The 21612-nt window shown below is 47.2% G+C and overlaps 8 protein-coding genes across 10 annotated transcripts; 5 read left to right on the top strand and 3 right to left on the bottom strand.

Moving 5' to 3' along the window:
- Positions 1–52: 52 nt before the first annotated feature.
- On the top strand, positions 53–5849 carry LOC135342420 (serine/arginine repetitive matrix protein 1-like). 3 transcript variants are annotated; one of them, XM_064539151.1, is made up of 6 exons: positions 53–229; positions 384–448; positions 2133–2297; positions 2830–2971; positions 3278–3476; positions 3899–5849. In XM_064539151.1, exons 2-6 carry the CDS (start codon positions 392–394, stop codon positions 5700–5702), a joined length of 2367 nt encoding a protein of 788 aa, XP_064395221.1. In that variant the 5' UTR covers positions 53–229; positions 384–391; the 3' UTR covers positions 5703–5849. The 3 variants fall into 3 exon arrangements, with proteins under 3 accessions (XP_064395221.1, XP_064395220.1, XP_064395222.1); XM_064539150.1 differs by having other exon boundaries at positions 54–229; positions 380–448; XM_064539152.1 differs by lacking the exons at positions 53–229; positions 384–448 and having other exon boundaries at positions 2155–2297; positions 2729–2971.
- Positions 5809–8973, bottom strand: LOC135342422 (parafibromin-like). The gene is made up of 17 exons (XM_064539154.1): positions 8866–8973; positions 8685–8816; positions 8528–8633; positions 8415–8453; positions 8274–8361; positions 8167–8222; positions 8093–8116; positions 7777–8037; positions 7567–7726; positions 7430–7494; positions 6978–7062; positions 6766–6859; positions 6556–6711; positions 6408–6508; positions 6167–6243; positions 6040–6104; positions 5809–5980 (listed from the first exon to the last, which is right to left on the bottom strand). The coding sequence occupies exons 2-17, from the start codon at positions 8813–8815 to the stop codon at positions 5944–5946; spliced, it is 1545 nt and encodes a 514-aa protein (XP_064395224.1). The 5' UTR covers position 8816; positions 8866–8973; the 3' UTR covers positions 5809–5943.
- A 61-nt stretch (positions 8974–9034) lies between these two features.
- On the top strand, positions 9035–11601 carry LOC135342417 (uncharacterized). Its single transcript, XM_064539146.1, has 3 exons — positions 9035–9675; positions 9724–9825; positions 9876–11601. Exons 1-3 carry the CDS (start codon positions 9097–9099, stop codon positions 11502–11504), a joined length of 2310 nt encoding a protein of 769 aa, XP_064395216.1. The 5' UTR covers positions 9035–9096; the 3' UTR covers positions 11505–11601.
- A 37-nt stretch (positions 11602–11638) lies between these two features.
- Positions 11639–13545, top strand: LOC135342439 (uncharacterized). Its single transcript, XM_064539169.1, has 4 exons — positions 11639–11772; positions 11835–12068; positions 12117–12185; positions 12228–13545. Exons 1-4 carry the CDS (start codon positions 11681–11683, stop codon positions 13543–13545), a joined length of 1713 nt encoding a protein of 570 aa, XP_064395239.1. The 5' UTR covers positions 11639–11680.
- Positions 13546–13570: 25 nt separating this feature from the next.
- Positions 13571–15021, top strand: LOC135342416 (NMDA receptor synaptonuclear signaling and neuronal migration factor-like). Its single transcript, XM_064539145.1, has 7 exons — positions 13571–13705; positions 13816–13890; positions 13941–14042; positions 14203–14282; positions 14344–14446; positions 14737–14812; positions 14916–15021. Exons 1-7 carry the CDS (start codon positions 13622–13624, stop codon positions 14999–15001), a joined length of 606 nt encoding a protein of 201 aa, XP_064395215.1. The 5' UTR covers positions 13571–13621; the 3' UTR covers positions 15002–15021.
- On the bottom strand, positions 14944–16289 carry LOC135342415 (uncharacterized protein C6orf136 homolog). The gene is made up of 3 exons (XM_064539144.1): positions 15887–16289; positions 15421–15683; positions 14944–15210 (listed from the first exon to the last, which is right to left on the bottom strand). Exons 1-3 carry the CDS (start codon positions 16211–16213, stop codon positions 15048–15050), a joined length of 753 nt encoding a protein of 250 aa, XP_064395214.1. The 5' UTR covers positions 16214–16289; the 3' UTR covers positions 14944–15047.
- Positions 16290–16312: 23 nt separating this feature from the next.
- On the top strand, positions 16313–17585 carry LOC135342412 (uncharacterized). The gene is made up of 3 exons (XM_064539143.1): positions 16313–16554; positions 16604–16665; positions 17354–17585. The coding sequence occupies exons 1-3, from the start codon at positions 16410–16412 to the stop codon at positions 17471–17473; spliced, it is 327 nt and encodes a 108-aa protein (XP_064395213.1). The 5' UTR covers positions 16313–16409; the 3' UTR covers positions 17474–17585.
- On the bottom strand, positions 17563–21606 carry LOC135342408 (ATP-binding cassette sub-family F member 1-like). Its single transcript, XM_064539138.1, has 17 exons — positions 21259–21606; positions 21052–21177; positions 20793–21004; positions 20445–20670; positions 20250–20398; positions 19842–19925; positions 19701–19789; positions 19609–19644; positions 19431–19543; positions 19325–19375; positions 19149–19272; positions 18961–19035; positions 18828–18898; positions 18616–18720; positions 18156–18317; positions 17941–18013; positions 17563–17866 (listed from the first exon to the last, which is right to left on the bottom strand). Exons 1-17 carry the CDS (start codon positions 21466–21468, stop codon positions 17715–17717), a joined length of 2058 nt encoding a protein of 685 aa, XP_064395208.1. The 5' UTR covers positions 21469–21606; the 3' UTR covers positions 17563–17714.
- Positions 21607–21612: the final 6 nt, after the last annotated feature.

Raw genomic sequence — 21612 nt, 5'->3', positions numbered from 1 at the left:
ATCTGTCACACATGCGCAAAATAGGTTCATTAATAATTATGATATTCATGACAAACACACCTCCAAGTATGTACAAATGTGATGCGTTACAAGCCATTTACAAGCCCTAGCAGCAGCTAGCTAGCTCCGTACCTGTGGTCAGAGAGATCTTCTTGTGTAGCTACTGTAACGACACTCCACACACACCACTCATCTGTGCCAGCCATCATCATCAAATCATCTGGCTCTGGTGAGTTGATACTAAACTAGAGGCTGTAGTTTTCATAACATTCCCAGCCTGAGTGATAATAAACAAGGTGCATGCATAGTTGACTAGAGTTGCAGTGGGCACATCATACACTGTCCTGCATGCACTGATGACCTGACCCCATGTGTGCAGGTAGGATACAGAATGTCAGACGTTATCAAGAAGGGATTGCTTGAGGTCAAGAAAAGGGGTCTGTTTGGGGTAAGCCTCACACCATACAGAAACTTGTACACACACGTGTGTAGAATAATAGTAACCATTTAATAGAGTGGTCATTGTGTGTGTTTGTGTGTGTGTTTGTCACCTGGGATTATTATAGCGTCTAACCCACTAGTCTTTGTTCTGTCCATATACCTGCACACACAGAGCTAATGTTTACACTGAGCTAGTGTGTAGCCTGCCTGCATGACTACACACAGAGCTAGTGTGTAGCCTGCCTGCGTGACTACACACTGAGCTGGTGTGTAGCCTGCCTGCGTGACTACACACAGAGCTAGTGTGTAGCCTGCCTGCGTGACTACACACTGAGCTGGTGTGTAGCCTGCCTGCGTGACTACACACTGAGCTGGTGTGTAGCCTGCCTGCGTGACTACACACAGAGCTGGTGTGTAGCCTGCCTGCGTGACTACACACTGAGCTGGTGTGTAGCCTGCCTGCGTGACTACACACTGAGCTGGTGTGTAGCCTGCCTGCGTGACTACACACAGAGCTAGTGTGTAGCCTGCCTGCGTGACTACACACTGAGCTGGTGTGCAACTTGCCTGCGTGACTATATCTATAGCTAGACACACACTAGTACTAGTGTCTGAGGGGAGTGCGAGTATCTTATTAGCATCATGAAGTCTAACAAGGTTGTCATGTTCTCCCTGCTGGTGTGAGAAGAATTCATGAGTGTAATTCTCACCAATTAAGTCACTTATTGGGCTACACATCTTATACAACAGGCTCTACAATAGGTGCTAATTTCATTGACTATAGGCTACTCCAATTGTTACTGATCCTAATAGGCACTGGGTTACCTAGTGTGGGTGTGGAGGGAGACTAGTGTGTGGGTGTGTGGAGGGAGACTAGTGTGTGTGTGTGTGTGTGTGTGTGTGTGTGTGTGTGGAGGGAGACTAGTGTGTGTATGTGGGGGGGGGGCAATATCAATGGTAGCTGTTTAGGCTATTGTTTGCAGTTCACCACAGGATGTGACCTAACAGTATAAGTATTGCCCTGTATAATAAATTTATAGGCTGCCATGACATGCTTGGGTATAGTACATGGCCCTCTAGCTTGAGACCCTGGAGGCTGCCATGACATGCTTGGGTATAGTACATGGCCCTCTAGCTTGAGACCCTGGAGGCTGCCATGACATGCTTGGGTATAGTACATGGCCCTCTAGCTTGAGACCCTGGAGGCTGCCATGACATGCTTGGGTATAGTACATGGCCCTCTAGCTTGAGACCCTGGAGGCTGCCATGACATGCTTGGGTATAGTACATGGCCCTCTAGCTTGAGACCCTGGAGGCTGCCATGACATGCTTGGGTATAGTAAGTACATGGCCCTCTAGCTTGAGACCCTGGAGGCTGCCATGACATGCTTGGGTATAGTACATGGCCCTCTAGCTTGAGACCCTGGAGGCTGCCATGACATGCTAGGAATGTTAAGTGTATGTACTGTATAATCACATTACTAGTATCCAGATGGTGGCCTTTATTCTATTGCTGCTATTTCCAGTCATTACCGGTCCACTGGTGGCTGTTTCCGTATGCACATGTATTGTATTTCATTTCCCACAGTGTAGTTGACCTACTCCTGCATACTGCTTGTACTGGCTGTATAACTATACACGGTACTCTTATCTTTAATGGTTGTGACAGTCTATGTACACTCTTCCTGCAGGGGTATAAACCAAAATACGTGCTGCTCAGCAATAGCCTCCATCACAAGTGCAAGGCTGTGGAGCTGCTTGATTCTGATGGCTCTAAAAGCAGCCTCGAGGTTATTCGACTGACTGACGTATGGAGTGTGCAGGACAAACCCTCTAGAACAAAATATGCCTTCGAGGTAAGTCATGTGGTGTTAGCGTACACCAGGTGTTTGTGAGTAACTGGGGGTGATTACCAAGTCATGAATATAGTTATTAGCTGGGTTGAGTATGTACACTGGCACAGGTGTGACTACATGCTCGTTAGCACTGGTATGGAGGGGAGAAATGTGAGAAATGGTCAGTCTTTTGATGAGCTCTTTCTGGCCCATTTGCTGCATGGATTATTGAGATTCCATTTGTGTTAGCCAAGTTAGTGATATGTACAAACAAAGAGGATATGATTAGCTGTCACATGTAGCCACTTGACTTACACTTAGCCAGGTTTGTTAGCATTGGTATGGCTGCTCCTAATAAGGCAAGTGGTGGGGGACATCAAACACTGGCTTAGGTCACAATAGTGTGTGACTGTGTAAACCCCCCCTCGATCCATGTTGTACCCCCCACACAGCTTGTTCTGGGGGAGGACCCTGTCATGTTGTACCCCCCACACAGCTTGTTCTGGGGGAGGACCCTGTCATTACATTACCTTTATGTTGTACCCCCACACAGCTTGTTCTGGGGGAGGACCCTGTCATTACATTCAGCTGTGCCACTATGGTAGAGAGAGAGGAATGGACTGAAGCATTCCGAGTACTCAACCTCCTAGCATTGCCCAGTGTAGAGACACTCAGCACATCGTCTCCCCTCACAGGTATTGGTCAGGGGGTAGTGTGCACGCGTGGTCAGGGGGTAATGTGCACGACTAGCTAAGTGGCTGTTTGGATAGCTGTAACAACTCATGCTTAGTTGACTAGGAATGACTACAGACTGTTGGGAATGGTAATTGAATCACAACAAACACATGCTTTCCCAGTAAATGCAAAGAGATTAGTTGGTGGTGATTCCTCAAGTAAAGATGGGTATGCATGGAATGTTCACTAGCTGTCTACACACACACACACACGCACGCACACACACACACACACACACACACACTCACACACTCACACACATACAGAATACTTTCCTGTGAATCTGCTCAAGAATCGCAGTGCCCTGGAGATTGGCCACTCTGGTCAGTACTTGCTCTCAATCACCTCCTCTGCCATGGTGCTCCACTGGAAGACGGGGGCCATTGCTCATCACTGGCCTACCAAGAACATCTCCAAGCTCTACCACCGTGGCAAGGAGGGACACTTACTGCTCATTGTTAAAAGGTCAGTCAAAGATGCTCTATTTAACGCTGCATGGATCACCTTCATTTTCAGAATTAGCTCTATATAATTTTAACTAGAGTTTTGGTGGTCAATTTGAAAGCTTAGAAAGAGTCCGTTCAGATGGTAGGCTCAAATCCAAAATTTGGAATGGGCCATAATTTCGGAAAAATAAATTTTGGCCTGTATTTTGTCAAAAACAGGCCAAAAATAGACGTTGATCTTAACACGTCATCTGAAAGGCTTCTCTCTAAGCTTTTAGAAAATCAGAAAATCAACGTTATTAGACCAACGGAACTACGGTTATGGCCGTTCAAAGATGCTCAATTTAACGCTGTGTCTACAGTTTTCTATTAACTATATACATGATTCACCCCCTCCACACCCACACACACCTCCACACACACCCACACACACACACACAGAGTGAGTGGTTCTGGACCTCCTATGGAGTTTGAATTTATCACAGACAAGGAAAAAGCAGTTCAAATTCTCAAAGTGTGGAATGTTCGTCTTCTCGAGTCTATCCCTGGAGACCCTCAGAAACTTAACGAGATTTCTCTGACCAGTTCCGTCACAGCAGGGGGAGGCAAAACAAAACGATCTAGCCGCAAAACAAAGTCATTCAAGTCTAGGGAGAGGCGCATTGAGCCACAACAACCTGATGATGTCGTTAAGAGGACAAGTTCGTTTGCACGATTCAGTACCTATGGCACAGGGCTCGGCTCTACAGCACTGTCACAACCGTTACCAGGGCAACGTACCTCTTGGACTGATTTCCCTGACAGTCAAGATTCATATTTTGGACGTTTTGGTCCTGGTGTCAGTTCCCCGCCACCTCTCCCAGCTCGCCCAGTGGAGAGCTCTGATGAGGATGACCCTGATTATGCGTATATTGATGAGACAGAGGTCAAAGGTCCCACAGGTGAGGGGGCGGCTAATGTCAAGAGAACACCTAGCGATGAACTGGACGATCAATTAAATGAACTTCGTAAAAGCATACAACGCGAGAACAAAGCCAAGAAGAGGATGAAAGCACAAACATTGCAGCGTATCCACACGACTCCATCGTTCCTACCAGCTGACCCTGCTGACTATCTGGTCCCTGTGCCCTCTAAACGCTCCCAAACAGTATCAGTCTCGTCAGACTGTCGTGACCTCTCTGACCCATCCTCCAATGACTGCTCCCCTGTGTTTGTTGGTGGTAACCCTCCTTCATTGCCCCCTCGTGTGGGACGGAGCTATGGTGTCAATGAGGACAGAGATGCTGGCATGAAGGACTACAGTCTCCCTGCTCCACCACTGCCGCCAAGAAGCCCTACTAAAGAGTTCCTCTCAAGGAAATCCAGCTCCTCCTCCTCACACAGTGCTAGCTCTAATCATCAGAGGTGTCCCAAATGCTACTCTTTGAAGAAGTCCAAGTCCTCAGTGAGCAAGACAGTATCTCTGGAGCAACGAAGTACTCGCATGCCAGCCAAAGAGGAGAGCCGCAAGTCAATGCCGAATCTGGAGAATGATATCCGCCATCGCCACTGTTGCAGCCAAGACTCTGAGCAATTTTTGACCACTACTCATTCGAGGGAGTACCTCCAATTGATGGAGGATAAAGAGAGCAGCAACCCAGTGCTTGGGCCTGATAGGGCATACCTCCAGTTAATGGAGGATAAAGGGAGCAGCAACCCAGTGCTTGGGCCCGAGTTGGATCTTCTCTCTAGCTGTCTGCAAACACTTGAGGTGCGAAGCAAAACCAAAGGAGATGAGTCTCCTACTAAGAAGAAACGAAACCCATACGACCATATTCAACTCAAGAGTGAAGACACCATGCCGCCCCCTCAACCGCCCCCCAGACATCGCCCCCTCACTAGCAGTAAATCACTGTATGTTGGAGCCAATACCTTCACTCCCCCCCCTAATCGTACAAGACCCAATGGCCACCTCCCCCGCACCTCTATTGACCACACCCCCAGGAGCGTACCTCCTGTACCGCCTCGTAGCAACGCCTCACTCACAGAGACTGTGTCCAAGAGTCCACGATTAGGACGATCTTCCACGCTACAAGCAAAGCACCATCCACCACCTGTACGAAGCAATTCCAGCATGGACCACACCCCTAGTTACCAAGGGAACAGTCGCTATGGCTACAGCGGTGGAAGTCAAGTTGAGAGCAGCTCCAGCACTGTGTTCATCCACCATCTTAAGGAAAGACCTAGACTAGCTCATATGGTGTAGACTAATGTACTGTATACTCTCATGTTATACTTATAATATCATTTTGTGTTCTCATGTAATCAATTGATTGTGTTTTGCAGTTGTTAGTTTGTACAATGATAAATAATTTATATTTGAATATAACCAGAAAGAGCCGTCTTACAAAAACATGCAGTGCACGTGTGTGTGTGTGTGTGTGTGTGTGCGGAGACAACCAACATAATTATGAACTAGTCTATAAGTGTTTATAGTGTTCATTCTCTCAGTATCTCAACTCTGGATTGTGCTTGACAATAAACCTGCACATAGGGTGGGTGGGTAATTAGAATTGTAGGTATAATAATATCAGAATACTTGCCTGTCCAATGTCTCCCAGAACTTAAGGACAGATGCTTTGTCCAGATGTCTCTTACTGTTGCTAATCTGTGTGTGTGTGTGGTGGGTGGGGTTAGTGGGTGTGGCTTTGTGAGGGTAGGGGGACATACTGGTAGAATATGGATGTCCCATTTCTGAATATTCTTGTCCATTTTCAGCTCGTCAAACTTCACATGAAAAGCCTTAACTGAGCGTGGTGTGTGTGTGTGTGTGTGTGTGTGTACGTGTCAACCATAAAGTTCCCAAGGGAAAACGTAACCCCAGACAATAAAGGACAGGAAGTATCAATTAAAGTGGAAGTGAATAACAGCAATTGATGAGGAAGTCTGATATTAGAGCACAGCTGCTCACTTCTTGTGAATATCTCGACAGGGGACCCGTCTCCGGTCAATCCTGGCCAACCTTTGAACTGCCACATCGGACCAGCCACAAACACACCCACCACTTGTTTCCTGCAGTCACTATATTATAGCAGCCATTACTGATGTGTCATACCAACCATTCATCAGGGGACAGCTTGAGAGGCTGGTCGGTCACACGGTATGGGATAGACACTGTTTGCCCTGGTATGGAAGGATGAGGTTTCTTACGGTGGATGATCATGTCGTTAACCTTCTTGGTTCCCGATAACTTCTTGTCTTCCAGTGACACATACCTACGAGGGGTTAAAGACATTATTATAACATTCATGCTGTTGTGTGTGCATTACCTGAAGCTCTCAAGAAAGTCTTTTGTATTGATCATGTTGATAATGGTTGTGCTAATGGCTGGTACTACTAGGATGGGAGTACGGGAGCGGTGGTCTGTGTGTAGTGTGTGTGTGGTGTGTGTGTGAAGAGTGTGTGTGTGTGTGTGTGTGTGTGTGAAGAGTGTGTGTGGGTGTGTGTGTGTGAAGAGTGTGTGTGGGTGTGAGGGTCGTACCTTTTCTACTGGGCTTGGGGGGGATTTGCTGTGTCTTGTCAGTGAGAGCTTTGTGATTAGTGGGAGCTGATTTGGTGACACTCTCCTGCAAGAGGGGGGGGGGCATAAAATAACTGAATAGTAGACTCCAAATTCAATTTTCTGAAAGCTTAGAAGGAGCCCGTTCAGATGGTATGCTCAAATTCCAAATTTGAAACAGGCCATAATTTCCTTTTTTCGGAAAACACCATGGGCTATATATAGCCCATGGTATTTTGTCAAAAACAGGCCAAAAATAGACTTTGGATTTTAACACATTATCCGAGAGGCCTCTCTCTAACCTTTCATAAAATCATAAAATTAACGTTATTGGACCAACGGAACTTTCAAAGATGCTCAATTTAACGCTGGGTTTTTAGTACTAGAGTTGTCTGTGTAACTAGAGTTCTGATGGTCCTGGTATACTGACTCACGGTCATGGACTTGAGTGTCATGCCATGGTAGGTCCCCGAGGTGTCAATCTTGAAGTCTCCAGTATCTGCAGACAATAATACCGTATACATAGTTAACCTTCATTACGGACAGCCACACAGTATTAATAAGTATGTACCTTCATTAGTGAACCTCTCTTGTCCATATCTGTTGTAGCCGTGAGTGGGTGGAGCTGGTTTGCGGGTCAACTGACTCTCCTGCTGAATGACAGGGGCTTCCCCCTTTCCCTCGTCTCTAGCCTTGACTGTTTGCAGGATACTGAAGATATTGGTGAATATCTACAGAGAAGGATAAGAGACAGCCCACCACTGACAGACAGACACCTCACCTTGCCTGAGCTCTGTAATGCAGTCACTCTTGACCTATGAGAACGCTCTTTACTCATTATCTGTCGAGTGGTGTCATCTAAGAATGTCCTGTCTCCTCCTGTCATGTCATCATCCGTCTTAATGGTTGCTCTCTTCTTAGCCAGTCTCTTTGCTTTAATGGCAGCTATCTGCTCAATGGACATAGCCTCACTCAGTGATCTGAGCTGGTCGGTCAGAGCACCACCGCGGCCTCTCCCCTCCAACTTCTCCTTGAGCCTTTGCTACATTGGTACATAACAAACAGCACATAGTAAGAGCTATAGTACTAATGGTTACCTTGTCAGCTAGCACATCCTCAGCCTAGGGGGGAGGGGAGATATGATTAGGCACACACTACACACACTACTCACCAGCCTGGGCTTCTTGACACCTTCAGAATGGCTTTCTTCATTAGGTCTCTTGGAGACTGCAGCACGAGTGAGTGAGTGAGGAGTATGAGGATACTATAGTGAGGTACCTGGGGCTGGGGCACCCATCTCAAGGTGGATACTCTTGTCAATACTGGCAGATGTCTCAGTCTCTCCATTGAGGTATGACAACAGCCCCTGCACACACACACACACACACGTGTACATGTGACACACATGACACCACTTACCCTACGATCTGGGAATTTGATGACAGGAATGTTCTGAGCCTATATACAGGGAGAGTGGGTTCACACACACACAGTACACGCACGCACGCACGCACACACACACACACACTCACCCCTGCTCTCTGCACGTACATAGGATGAGAGAGGTTGACATTCTTGAGCAGGAAGAGGAGTGACTCTAGAGTATAGTACTCCCTGGGACCTACGCCCTGTCCCGTCCTATAGGGGGGGGGGGTGAGGGGGTGTGGCTAGGGGACACAGTACACACACCTGTATATAAGGTAGTTGGTCTTGGCATTACGAGGCCACGCCATCTGATCAAATATGATGAGCTTCTCCCTCTCCACAATCTCCTTCTTCTGAGTGTTGTAGCGACGCAGCATTGTGAGGCAGTCCGCCATGCTGCACACCCAGGTATATAGTGAGGTCTATAGTGTAGCTTCATACATACCTCGGCCAAGGGGGTGCTGTGCGGGGCCGGCTTGTGTGTGAGATAAACACCAGCTAGAATAACGCTTTTCTTGTGTGGTAAAGGTCGCTCATCTGTTTTCTATTATTATGCCTCGATGCGCATGCGCAAATAAGGTACCGAAATTGTAGGGGCGTTCCCAACTGCCACCTTGCATTAGGGGAATCCCTTGTAAACAATAATTATACAAGAACACAAAGCTTTCTCTCCGCTATGCTTTTGAACGGCCTGGACAAGCTTCTGGCGAGACTGTGTCTCAAGATCCGACCCTCCCAGTTGGAGAAGCTGTTGTCGTGTTCACGGCTCTCACCCTCAGTCAAGAGCAACATTCGCCACTCGAACATCAAGTACCTCAAGGGGCTCAAGAAGATATCGCCATCCATTCAGCAGTTCCTAGCCACACTCAAGGAATGTTTGGAGACATTAGATGACTCCCATGATTTGCTAGAACTATTGGAGCGATTTCGTCGTGTTTACCCTCGTCTAGAAGTGCTGGAACAAGAGCCTGAGGTGATTGTGACACGTTGCGTAGCCTCTGATAAGCAGAAGGGGGCTTTCAGTCGCGTCCTTGTCAGAATAAGTAACGAACTGAAGGATGATCATCTTGAGATCCTAGTAGCACTCTGCCCCACCCCAGAGGGACGCAAAGATGCACTCATCAGTGGAGTTAAACTATTTGATGAGCTGCAATGCCATGGCTGTATCACTGAGGACAATACTGATCTGTTGGAGGACTTGTTTCGAGTGCTACAGTTGGCCAAGCCAGCAGCTCTACTGGAAGAGTACAGGACGGTACGTGTAACATACGTATTAATATTTATTAAATTATTGCTCTAACAGGCTTATCCACTGGCACCATCATCTGCTGGAGCATTGGAACGTCAGATGTCATTTGGCAGTGGAGATTTGCCACGCCTACACATACCATCACAGCCGGCTCAGGTAGTACCTGGTTGTCATAGCATTGTATTAATTATGAGTGTTTTCTGTAGGTGGAGCCCAGGATGTCACGCCCCCCACGTGGCCCCCACCCCCCACATAGCTTCAGTACCCCCCACCAAGAGTCCTCCCCCCTCGTGCAAACACCTCTCACACAAGGCACTACCACAACGCGAACTGGTCGACCTGTCAACTCACTACAGAAGACCCCCACTCCTACCAATGGTGATCAGAGGCCCTTTCATGCCCACTACACTATGGACCCAGTATACCCACGACCTCACAATGGAGCCGGAGGATCCTTGAGAAGTGTGCGAGGATCATGCAAGAGCCTCTACCCTCCCCCAGTCAGTGAGGCACCACCTTCAGCTCCACCCATACAACATGTACACGTACACCAATCTTCTCTCAGCTCTTACACAGCTGCTAACTCAAGAGAATTGTTTGAAGTCCCTGTACGAGTATCGAATGAACCACAACTCCCAGTTAACAAAGGACCACCAACAGCTCCACTCATCCCACACATACACGAATCCACCTCGTCCTCTCTCAGCTCTTACACAGCTGCTAAATCAAGAGAAATGTTTGAAGCCCCTGTACGAGTATCGAATGAACCACAGCTAATGTCAGGAGCTGCTAAAGGCACTCTCGGGGCCAGCAAGTTCCCCAACAAAGAGCTCAACAAGTATCCACTGTCATCCAGGGAACGCACTAATCAGTTCCAAACTGCCACACCAGCACCAAACAACGCACCAGCACTAAACAACGCACCAGCACTAAACAACGCACCAGCACTAAACAACGCACCAGCACTAAACAACGCACCAGCACTAAACAACGCACCAGCACTAAACAACCTCCAGCCAGAGAGCTCTAATCACACTCCTGGAAGTACAGACGAAAGTTATGAACACGAATCGAATTTTCATTCAGCTGAGGACAGACTACGCACTGGTGATCTAAACGAGGTGGTTGTTGCAATAGGGCATGTGAACACTGGCTCTGGAAGTACACTCGAAAGTTATGAACACGAATCGAATTGGGATCCAGATAAGAATAGAGTACGCAGTGGCGGTATGATCGAGATGGTTGTGGGGAGCAAGACTTCTAATGAAATAGAGCATGTGAACATTAGTTCTGGAAGTACAGTCAAAAGTTATCGACATGAATCGAATTTTGATCCAGCTGAGGACAGACAACGCAGTGGCGGTATGATCGAGGTGGCTGTGGGGAACAAGGCTTCTAATGTTCAGAACAGTCGTGCGAGTGCAGTAGTTTGTGAGGAGAGGTCATCTACTGTTCCAGTCAGTGAAGTTATGCTGATGATACAAAATAGCTCCCCTGTGCTAAGCCGTAGCCAAGTCCAAGGTGATGAAGAGAACATTCCATCTGTAAATGTTGCAGTTACTCCATTGAAGTCACAAGAGACTAACCATGCTAGCTATCACTCACCTCCTAGCCCAGTGATGACCACTCGTGTTCCTGACGTTCCCTCTAGTCCAGTGGGGGAGGAGACAAGTCGCAAGAGAAGCCACGAAGATGATGGGGAAATGGTGGTCAACAAGAGACGACGATCGTCACGGATACCAGCCAAGAAGATACCAGCCAAGAAATCTTTCTTAAAATGGTTTGGAGAAAAGCTCGGACTAAGCTCTGTCAAAGAAGAGGAGAGCACTGACTAACAATTAGTATAATGGCACTTAAATTGTTAATTGTATAATGTTCATTGTTTTATAATTATAACCCTCCCTGTTGTCATGTTGAATGTGTCATGTTGAATGTGTTGATGAGACCTCCTCTCACCTATAATTATGATGTTGCCCTATGTACTAGTGCATGCAGTTAGCTAGCTAGAGCTATGGGCTCTATTGTGAGTGTACACAAAGACAGCAGTCTAGATCTGCATGAGGTGTATCCTTCCCAGGCTATAGCACTGCAGGCTAAACTCAGGTATCACTATATACAGGACATGTGTGTATGTGGCTCTATCATGTGCTGTGTTGTGTGTGCAGGCAAGCAGCATTGTCCCTGCATCCCCATCTGGTGAGGAGGTTGTCTCACTCAGAGGCTTATGGTGCTGGCAATGGTGGCCCTGACTGGTACCCTGCTGGTATATCACCATGGTATCTGGATAAAGATGGAGAGATAGTAGGGAGAGAGGCCACCTCCGAGGCCACTCATGGTTGGATGGACCATCTCACTGTCACCAAGAGAGATCTACACACATCAGCAATACTCATACAAAAGTGAACACACACATTGAATACATTATATTATGTAGTTCTATTATTCAGGCTAGTGAGGGGTCATCAAGTGCGGAGAGAGCTACACACACGACAGCAGAGTGCTAGGAAGATACAAAGGTACTCAATATTAAATGCATATTTGGTTTATATTTGTGACAGGGTATTTCGTCGATGGAAGAGTGGTATAGTGTTGTCAGCTAGTTCCCTACCAGTCCTCTCCACGTCTAGTGTGGCCCCATCTAGTGGGCGGCGTGTGGCCTCATCGAGTGGGCGTGTCTACTCAGCCGATACTTGTGTGCCCCAACAGATAGCGTTCACTGACGAAGGTCAAGGGTCAACTGGGATAGGAGAGAACAAAGAAGAGTTTGAGTTTGTTTGGACAGAAGGAGCATGGAATCAACAGAATAGTTACCACCTTCCAACGGAAACCATGAGGAGCGAGAATAAAACTCCTGTTAACAAGAGTAGCTCAAGTGATAATCAAACAGAAATCGATGGAAGTAAGGAAAGTGCTCAACACGGCCAGAGTATTGACAGCTCCACTACAGACAATGTACAACACCATATGAATGGCGGCTTGAGTCTCCACATGCAGTTCCCCCACGCACTAACCACTCCGCTAGTTCGTACAGGTTACAGTAGACCCTCCCCTCGCCCTACTCAAGCATTCAGAGGGAGACAGAGTACAGGACTAGGCAACCACCACCTCTCTGATATGAGGACTGCCACAGGGAGACAGGACTACATGTACCCAGCATTAGCCCCTGGGCCTATGCTCAACTCCCAGCAGCAGCGATGGGGAGGTGTTGTTAAGAATGATGATATGTTGTGTAACAATGGAATAACAAGCATGAAGCTGCAAGATGCCAACAAGAGATGGATCAAACCATCACACGAAGGAAAGAGATACAACCAACAACAACCAACCATCAAGAATACTAACTCTGAAAAGGTACTAGTGTCTGGGAAGAATAGTTATTCCAAGAAGATCAGTGGAGAGATTGCTGGACCCCCTGCAGTGCTAGTGGAGACCCCCCACGTAGAGGAACCGATACTCAAGTTCACCACGAAGGAGTCGCAAGTTTGTAGCATTGTGGATAATGTGGAGGTTGTGGACAGTGTGTGTCCCATACAGAATGTTGATTCCATGCTAGAGCTGTTGAGTCAGGGAATGAACAAACCATTGGATCAGATACCAGTCCAACAAGATAACCGTGTGAGACTGCGAGTAACTCGTGAGTTGGTCCACACTGTCCACTCTGTTGTCAAGAGGCAACTAACAGCCAATGGAGGCATGGGAGGAGTACACGGCCCTCCCGGGGAATTCCTATTCCAACCATTTCATGTGGAGACTCTGCTCAGAGCTGCACAGTTCAGGGGTGAGTGGAGTGGGCGTATAGTCAGGCCAGATGTGAGTGGAGTGGGCGTATATAGTAGCACGATATTTTCTTCTTGTGCTATCTTGTTAGCTAATTAAAGCGCTTTCCTCAGATGATGTTGTTCACAAGTTGAAGCATTTGACATCCTCCATTCGTCTCGACTATTACCAACTGATGGATGACATTGATCGTGCTCGGTTTTATACTGCACAGCAAGTGGAGGCTGGCCTGCCCAACTACCAGCCACAGAGAATTGTCGTAAGGAAGCTTTGGAGTAGAATAGTTGGTTATATTAGAGTATTGTACCTGTGTGTGTGTGTGTGTTGGTTATATTAGAGTATTGTACCTCTGTGTGTGTGTGTGTGCAGCTCATCTCCTCCAATATTCCCAAGGCTCAGAGGCTCAGGAAAGCTGTAAGAGATGATGTGCTGGCCACTGTCTATGTATGTGAGCTACCCACCCTCTAGACTATGTCATGGTGTGTTGTCTACAGGACTTCTCTAGTGATCTTGGTCAAGTGTTGGAAGCAGTGAGGGAGCTATTGGAGGGAGTGACAGCTGGAGCAAAGGCCAAACACATTGCCATTGTCACCAAGGTACCAGTGTCTGCGTGCAAGTGTGTGTCTGCATGCAAGTGTGTGTGTGCATGCAAGTGTGTGTGTGCATGCAAGTGTGTGTGTGCATGCAAGTGTGTGTGCATGCAAGTGTGTGTGCATGCAAGTGTGTGTGTGCTATCATATCGCTATATATATACAGGGGGGTCCAGGATATGTTTATCTTGTCAGGAAAACACCACTCACCCCTGCAAAGCTGAAGAGAAATCAAGCCATGCTGAAGTAAGTCCACACACACCCTCACTGTACACCCACTCCACCCACACATATACACCCCCCATAGATTCTGGCGTGGCCTAGGTGGACAAATGAGCAAACTTTTCCCGGGCCAGTCAACCATTCACTTCATGGAGTCTAACATGGGAGGCAATAAACAAGGAGAGAAGGTACCGCCACCCCCCAACATAATTATGATGTACTGTCTACTCTATACCCGAGTTCTGATGGTCTAAATTCAAAACTTAGAAGGAACCTGTTCAGATGGTGTGCTCAAAATTAATCCCAAATTTGAAACGGGCCATAATTTCCCATTTTCGGACAAATAACCGTGGGCTATAATAGTCCATTCTTTGGACAACAACATACTTTTGATATAATCACAACATCTGAAAGGCCTCTAACGTTATTGGACTAGATAGAGTAAGATGCTCTCTACATGTACACATGATGCATGCAGCTGCTGATGGACCTAGAGTCTGTACTGTATGCCCATCAAGTGCAATTCTCCTGTCCATTGGAAATGGCTGCTAAAGGTAGTGATTATCAATGTCAGTTACTAGTGTCGTATGCCCCGCCCCCTCCTCTCACTATGCCCCCCCTTCTCTCACTGTGCCCCGCCCCCTCCTCTCACTGCAGGGAGGGCCATGATCAACATGTACTTCAACCCAGTCAAACACAAGTTATGGAAGAGTGCAAGATACACAAAACTTCGCTTATACTGACAATAATATTTGAACATAACATAAATAATTAACGTTGTTATTTTGATCAAAGTTCTGCTGGTTGTGGCAATTTCCTGCGTAGAGCTAACCAAGTCATCAGTGTGTGTGTGAGAGGGTATTTGCGTGGTGGTTCCAATCTGCTCAATCTATGCAGATAGATGAGGCCATCAGAGTTGATACAGAAGGTAGACATCCCATCCAGCAACACCCTGCAGCAATGGAGGGTACAAGCGGGGGGACATGATTAGCCATACAGAATCTAATTAAAGGAATATCAACAATACAATGAAACCACTCTTAATGGCCGCCCCTGCAGAAAGGCCAACTGCATACAATATAAAGGCCAGTTTGAGTACAAAACAACCTCTCAACAAAGGCCACCTCTGTATAATGTTCGTTATCTGAGTCGGTATGAGTACCTTTGCCTTCTTGAGCAGTGATATTGACCTTTGACCCTCCAACGTGCCTCGATCTTCCCCTCCTCTGCGTCTTTGGTAATGCGCAATAGATCAGTACACAGTCCCGAGGCCACACCCCCTAGCGCTAGCCGAAATCCTTGTAGGAAGAGTCGGTAGCTGAGGAGACCACACCCCTTCCAGGGGTATCGCCATAACTGGTTCTCGTATCTCATGTGGGGGTCGTACAGGTCGTAACTATGGTGACCAGCAAAGAATGCTGGTATCTGTGCAGAGTGAGAGGACATGATTACAGAGATATTGCATGTGGTAGTGGGGTGGTGGTCTGGTACATAACACGAGGATATTGCATGTGGTAGTGGGGTGGTGGTCTGGTACAGAACATGAGGATATTGCATGTGGTAGTGGGGTGGTGGTCTGGTACAGAACATGAGAGGACATGTAGTCTTATGTGTATGCGTGTACATACCTCTTCTCTGAGCTTAAGCAGTACATAGGCTAGTTGGGCTGGACTGGGTCCATCCTGAGGAGATGGTGGAGTCTCTCTGGCAGGAGGAGCCTCCAAGCTCTCATCCAGGTACCACCATGTCTGATAGCTGTCCAGTAATAGTGGAAGGTGTGTGTCTGATGATGGTGGCCTCCTGCTCATGGCTGTGAGAGCAGGGCCAGGGGTGGAGGGGCGTGGGCGTGTGATGGTGAGTGCTTGAGCTGGTGGTAGACAACGGAGCGCTTGTTTGACCAGTGCAGCATGTTTGTCTCTAGTCAGGAGAGCCTCTCTCATGTACTGGACGGACATACTGTCTTCAGTAACACACTAGCAAAGTAAAAACATCAAAACATAGAGTTTACTACGCATGGCTTTACCATATTGCAGATATAAACATGACGACCCTTACCACATCACAGTGTATTTATTAGCCAGAGTTTATTTAGCATTGACATCTCCTCTTGAGCTATTTATCCCTGAGCTATTACACAGGACACAGGACTGGATGCCTAAGAAGGCTACTAAAGAAAGCTTCTCTATGAAGCCTGTCTCTAAGCTGACCAGTGGAGAGGTGACAGAGCTCATGAAGCCATTGATATTTGGAGACCATCAGAAACACTTCAGATTGTTCAGTTGGGCAGTTGGTTTAGGTGTGCTCATTGTACTAGCTGTATGCTTGGTTGATTGTGTCCATTGTAGGTATTGTCTATTATATGGTCTTTCGTCATAACTTTGGGGAGAAGCCGCACTGTTTCACAAAGGTACGCCGTGTGTGGTGTGATGTGGGCGGTGTGTGTGCCCCCCCTTGTATTGCTGTGTGTGGTGTGGTGTGGGAGGTGTGTGTGTCCCCCCTTGTATTGCTGTGTGTGGTGTGGTGTGGGAGGTGTGTGTGTGTACTGTGTGACCCCCTTGTATTGCTGTGTGTGGTGTGGTGTGGTGTGGGCAGTGTGTACTGTGAGACCCCCTTGTATTGCTGCATGTGTGTGGTGTGGGCAGTGTGTGTACTGTGTGACCCCCTTGTATTGCTGCATGTGTGTGGTGTGGGCGGTGTGTGTACTGTGTGACCCCCTTGTATTGCTGCATGTGTGTGGTGTGGGCGGTGTGTGTACTGTGTGACCCCCTTGTATTGCTGCATGTGTGTGGTGTGGGCGGTGTGTGTACTGTGTGACCCCCTTGTATTGCTGCATGTGTGTGGTGTGGGCGGTGTGTACTGTGAGACCCCCTTGTATTGCTGTGTGTGGTGTGGGCGGTGTGTACTGTGAGACCCCCTTGTATTGCTGTGTGTGGTGTGGGCGGTGTGTGTACTGTGAGACCCCCTTGTATTGCTGTGTGTGGTGTGGGCGGTGTGTACTGTGAGACCCCCTTGTATTGCTGTGTGTGGTGTGGGCGGTGTGTGTACTGTGTGACCCCCTTGTATTGCTGTGATGAATATTCTCCTATATTATACAGATACGTGATTGGAGAGACAAGAGATGGAACAACTTCTTCAGTGTCAGTCCAGAGGAGCTGCAGAGAATTAGACAGCAAAGAACTAATGAAACTGTCAATGACAAGACCCAGAAGAGATAGCATAAATATTCTGTTATATATAACTACTGGTTTATGCAGAAGATGTTGTATTATGCACTGTGTACATTTAAGCAAAGTTTTTTGACATCTTTAAAGACTTGTAACAAGTTAATTAATGGCAACACGTTATGCACAAGCAGACACGTCACGATAATAACTTAAGAAAGTAAATTGTCCATAATTAATAAATTGATTGTCCATTGTCCATAATAATGAGAGAGTGTGTGTGTTGATTGAGTGTTCATTCCACCAGCTCTCCCAGTGATTGGAGGACCTCCTTCTTGTAGTCATCAAAGTCACCATCTATTTCGTTGATTGTTGCCTCCTCAATTACCCACAGCTGACATGACGTCTCCTGGATCAGCCGAGCATCGTGACTCACCAAGATAACACCTGTGTGTGTGTGGGTGGAGTGTGTGTGTGTGTGTGTGTGTGTGTGTGGAGTGTGTGTGTGGGTGGTGGATTACCTCCAGTGAATTCATTGATGGCTTCTGCTAGAGCATCAATGGATTCAATGTCCAAATTGTTTGTAGGCTCATCCTGCAATAATAACAACGTAACGTCCACTAGAATACTTTAATTTGATGGTTTTAGTAATCTTCGGCAAATTGCCAAATTAAAACACTCACCAAATCTTCCCATTATATATACGGCACATGTAGTATGATTAGGTACAACTGACTAGGATAAGGATGTCAGGTTCCATCAGTGCCAGCTCAGCAAACACAACTCGAGCTTTCTGACCTCCTGACAGATCTCGTATCTTGATGGTATGGGCGTGTCCTGGTAACCCATAGCGACCAAGAGTCTTCCGGGAGAGCTGGTAGGGCACATTGAACTTCCGCTACAGAAACACAATCACTAATAAACCCCAGTCTTTGCTTTTGGTGGATTTACTAATTACAGAACTTGTATCTAAGCACACCGTTGGCAAGGTGATTCTGAGAGCTATCAATCCTAAACAAAAAGTACGGGCTGCAACATGTACACTGACCACGAGGTACACTGACCACGAGGTACACTGACCATGAGGTACACTGACCACGAGGTACACTGACCACGAGGTACACTGACCACGAGGTACTACAACCCTACATACGATACTGACCATGAGGTACTACAACCCTACATATGATACTGACCATGAGGTACTCGGAGGGTGACTCTGCTAGCTCCAGCTGATCTGCAGCATGCTGGTTATACACTCCAATACGCAGTCTGTGGTTTCTTCTCACCTCTCCATCCAACTGCAAGAGATGGCACGATAATCACATGACTAGTGCTAGTGTGTGGGTGTGTGTGTGTGTGGGTGTGTGTGTGTGTGTGTGTGTGTGTGTGGGTGTGTGGTACTCACTGGATCTAGTCGTCCAATGAGGAGGTTGAGAAATGTTGACTTGCCCACACCATTTGGTCCCACCACAGCCACTATACACACACAGAGTGAGGGGGCAGTACACACACACACACAGTGAGGGGGTGGGGCTCACCTCTTGTGTCCATGCTGATTCCAAAGTTGAGGGAAGTGAACAAAGTTGGTTGAGTAGGGTAGCCAAACTTGACATCTGCATGTAAATATAATGTCACAGTGTGTGTGTGAGTGTGTGAGTGTGTGTGTGTGAGTGTGTGTGTGTGTGTGTGAGTGTGTGAGTGTGTGTGTGTGTGAGTGTGTGCCCACCATAGGCCCCTAGTATGGGGGGGTTGAGGGGAGGGGGGTTGGGGAAGGAGAACTTGACCTGATACTCCCTGGGTTTACTGAGCAGCTCTACTGGACCATCATCTTCTTCCTCAACAACTGCCCTCTGTCATGACAGTAATAATAATATGCTGTACAAAGCAACAACTGTCTCTCACCTTTCCAGTCACTTTCTTCTTCTTGGTTTGGACATCTTTAGTGGTAGCTTCCTGTACACAGTGAGACAGAGCATTGGAACCTGGCTACACTAGAGTGTTCACTCACAGCAGATATCTTAGACTTTCCATGAGCTTTGAGGCTCTTCAACATCTTCTCTTGTTTGTCATACGCTTTCTCCATTTCCTTGAACTTCTGCCCATACATCTTCTTGAAGGCATCTACACAAACCATAGATCACACACCCACCACACATGCACGCCCACACACACACACACACACTCACTGTAGTTGCCACGATAGTAGGATAGCTTCTGATTGTCTGCACAGGAAGGGAATATCAATACCAGAGTGCACCACACAACCACACACACATACCAAGATGCATGACATCAGTACACACATCATTGAGGAAGTTCTGGTCATGAGAGACCACTAACAATGTCTTCTTCCAGCTCTGCAGATAGCTATAGTGGGTGTGGTTAGTGGGTGTGGCTAATATGTGTGGCGAGGCTCTACCTGTCCAACCAGATGACTGCATTGAGGTCTAGATGGTTAGTCGGCTCATCCAACATGAGCAGAGTGGGCTCCATGAACAAAGCCCTGTAGATACACACAGCATGAACGGCCATAACTTTAGTTCCGTTGGTCCAAGATACATGATTTTCTGAAAGCTTAGAGAGATTCAGATGATGTGTTAAAATTAAAGGTCTATTTTTGATCAAATACCATAGATGTCTTTTCCAAAATTAACTATGACCCGTTCCAAATTTGTGATTTGAGTATACCATCTGAAAGAGCTCCAACTAAACTTTCAGAAAATCAGTTGAATTTGGACCATCAGAACTATAGTTACAGAGCTGACTCTAGCTAAACATGGAGGGGACCCAGCGGTAAATACATGTACAAGTGACACACACACCCTACCTTGCTAAAGAGACCCTCATTCTCCAACCTCCTGAGAACTTGCGTGTGGCTCGTGCTTGCATCTCCACAGTGAACCCAAGGCCAGCTAGTATACGTCGAGCACGTGCCTCAGCAGAGTACGCTCCAATAGCATCCAGCTCTACATGAACCTGTGTGGGATTGGATTAGGAACAACAGTCTAATAATGATACAAACCTGCTGCAGTCTATCTGAGCCTGAATCATCCCCGGCCTCTCCTGCTGCCATTAGATCTTTCTCCTCCTGTAGGAGAGCAAGTCGCTTCTTGTCAGCATTGAGGACAGCATTGAATGCTGGAGTGTCATTGGCCACCACTTCCTGCTCACACAGAAGCACGTCTATGTTGGGGGGGATGGTCAGTTTACGCTCAGCGATGTGGTTGAGCAGTGTTGTCTTGCCCATCCTGCACACACACACACACAACCATAGCTATCCAAGCACACCATTGGTAAGGTAATTCTGAGAGCTATTGAATGTAGACAGAATCTGAACACACAAAATACAACTAGATGTACCATCACTAACCCATTTGGCCCTACTAGTCCATATCTCCTGCCAGCAGTGATGAGTAGGTCAGCGTTACTGAACAGTGTCTTGCCAGCAGCTGATATAGAGAACTTCTCGACCTTAATATCTGTTGTGCTGACCAGGAGAGCGTCTCTCTGCCTCGCCTCACGCTGGGACACTGAGAACTGAGAGGTGGCCTCCTCTGCTGCCATTCTACGATCAAACTCCTCCTATGGTGGGATGGTAGCATCAAGGTATCACCATTATACACACATACTTTCTTCTTGAGCTTCTTCAGTTCTTTTCTTGTCATTTTCTTTTCTTTTGGTACCTCATCACCATCATCTAGTGGACCAGTCGCACCCACCGACCCTATTGCTCCTGCATCCTCGTCTGCCGGCTCCTAGGAGTTGTGATGGGTGCTTATAATTATAGTGCCTGTGCTTATATAGCAGCAGTGCTTATAGTGAGTGATGGCACTTACTTGAAGTGATGCTGCTACTGGAGTGGCTATCTCCTCTTCTTGTGCAGGCGGTTGGTGTGTCACTAGAGCCTGGTCAGTCTTGTCATCAGACAACTCTAAATCTTCTAGTTCCTCCACATAATCCTCCTTGCTCTCTGGAGGGTTTAACATATCACTGTAGTCTTTAGGTGGCGCCTTCGCTTTAGCTCCTCGCTTCTTCTTGCCTCCCATTGCTTCGTCTTGAGTATAGTAGCTAGCTACCGTTGCTCTGTACTGTATACTGTACTGTACACATGCAATGTGTTGAAATCCTGGTAAAGGTCCTTGATAGAGCAATCTATTGGAAAGGTCGTCTTTATAACTAACCCATGGTGC

Source organism: Halichondria panicea, chromosome 10, assembly GCF_963675165.1.
Source record: "Halichondria panicea chromosome 10, odHalPani1.1, whole genome shotgun sequence".
NCBI classification, from domain to species: Eukaryota; Metazoa; Porifera; class Demospongiae; order Suberitida; family Halichondriidae; genus Halichondria; species Halichondria panicea.
The sequence above is the reverse complement of the archived record's forward strand: the minus strand, read 5'-3'. Positions and strand labels throughout refer to the sequence as shown.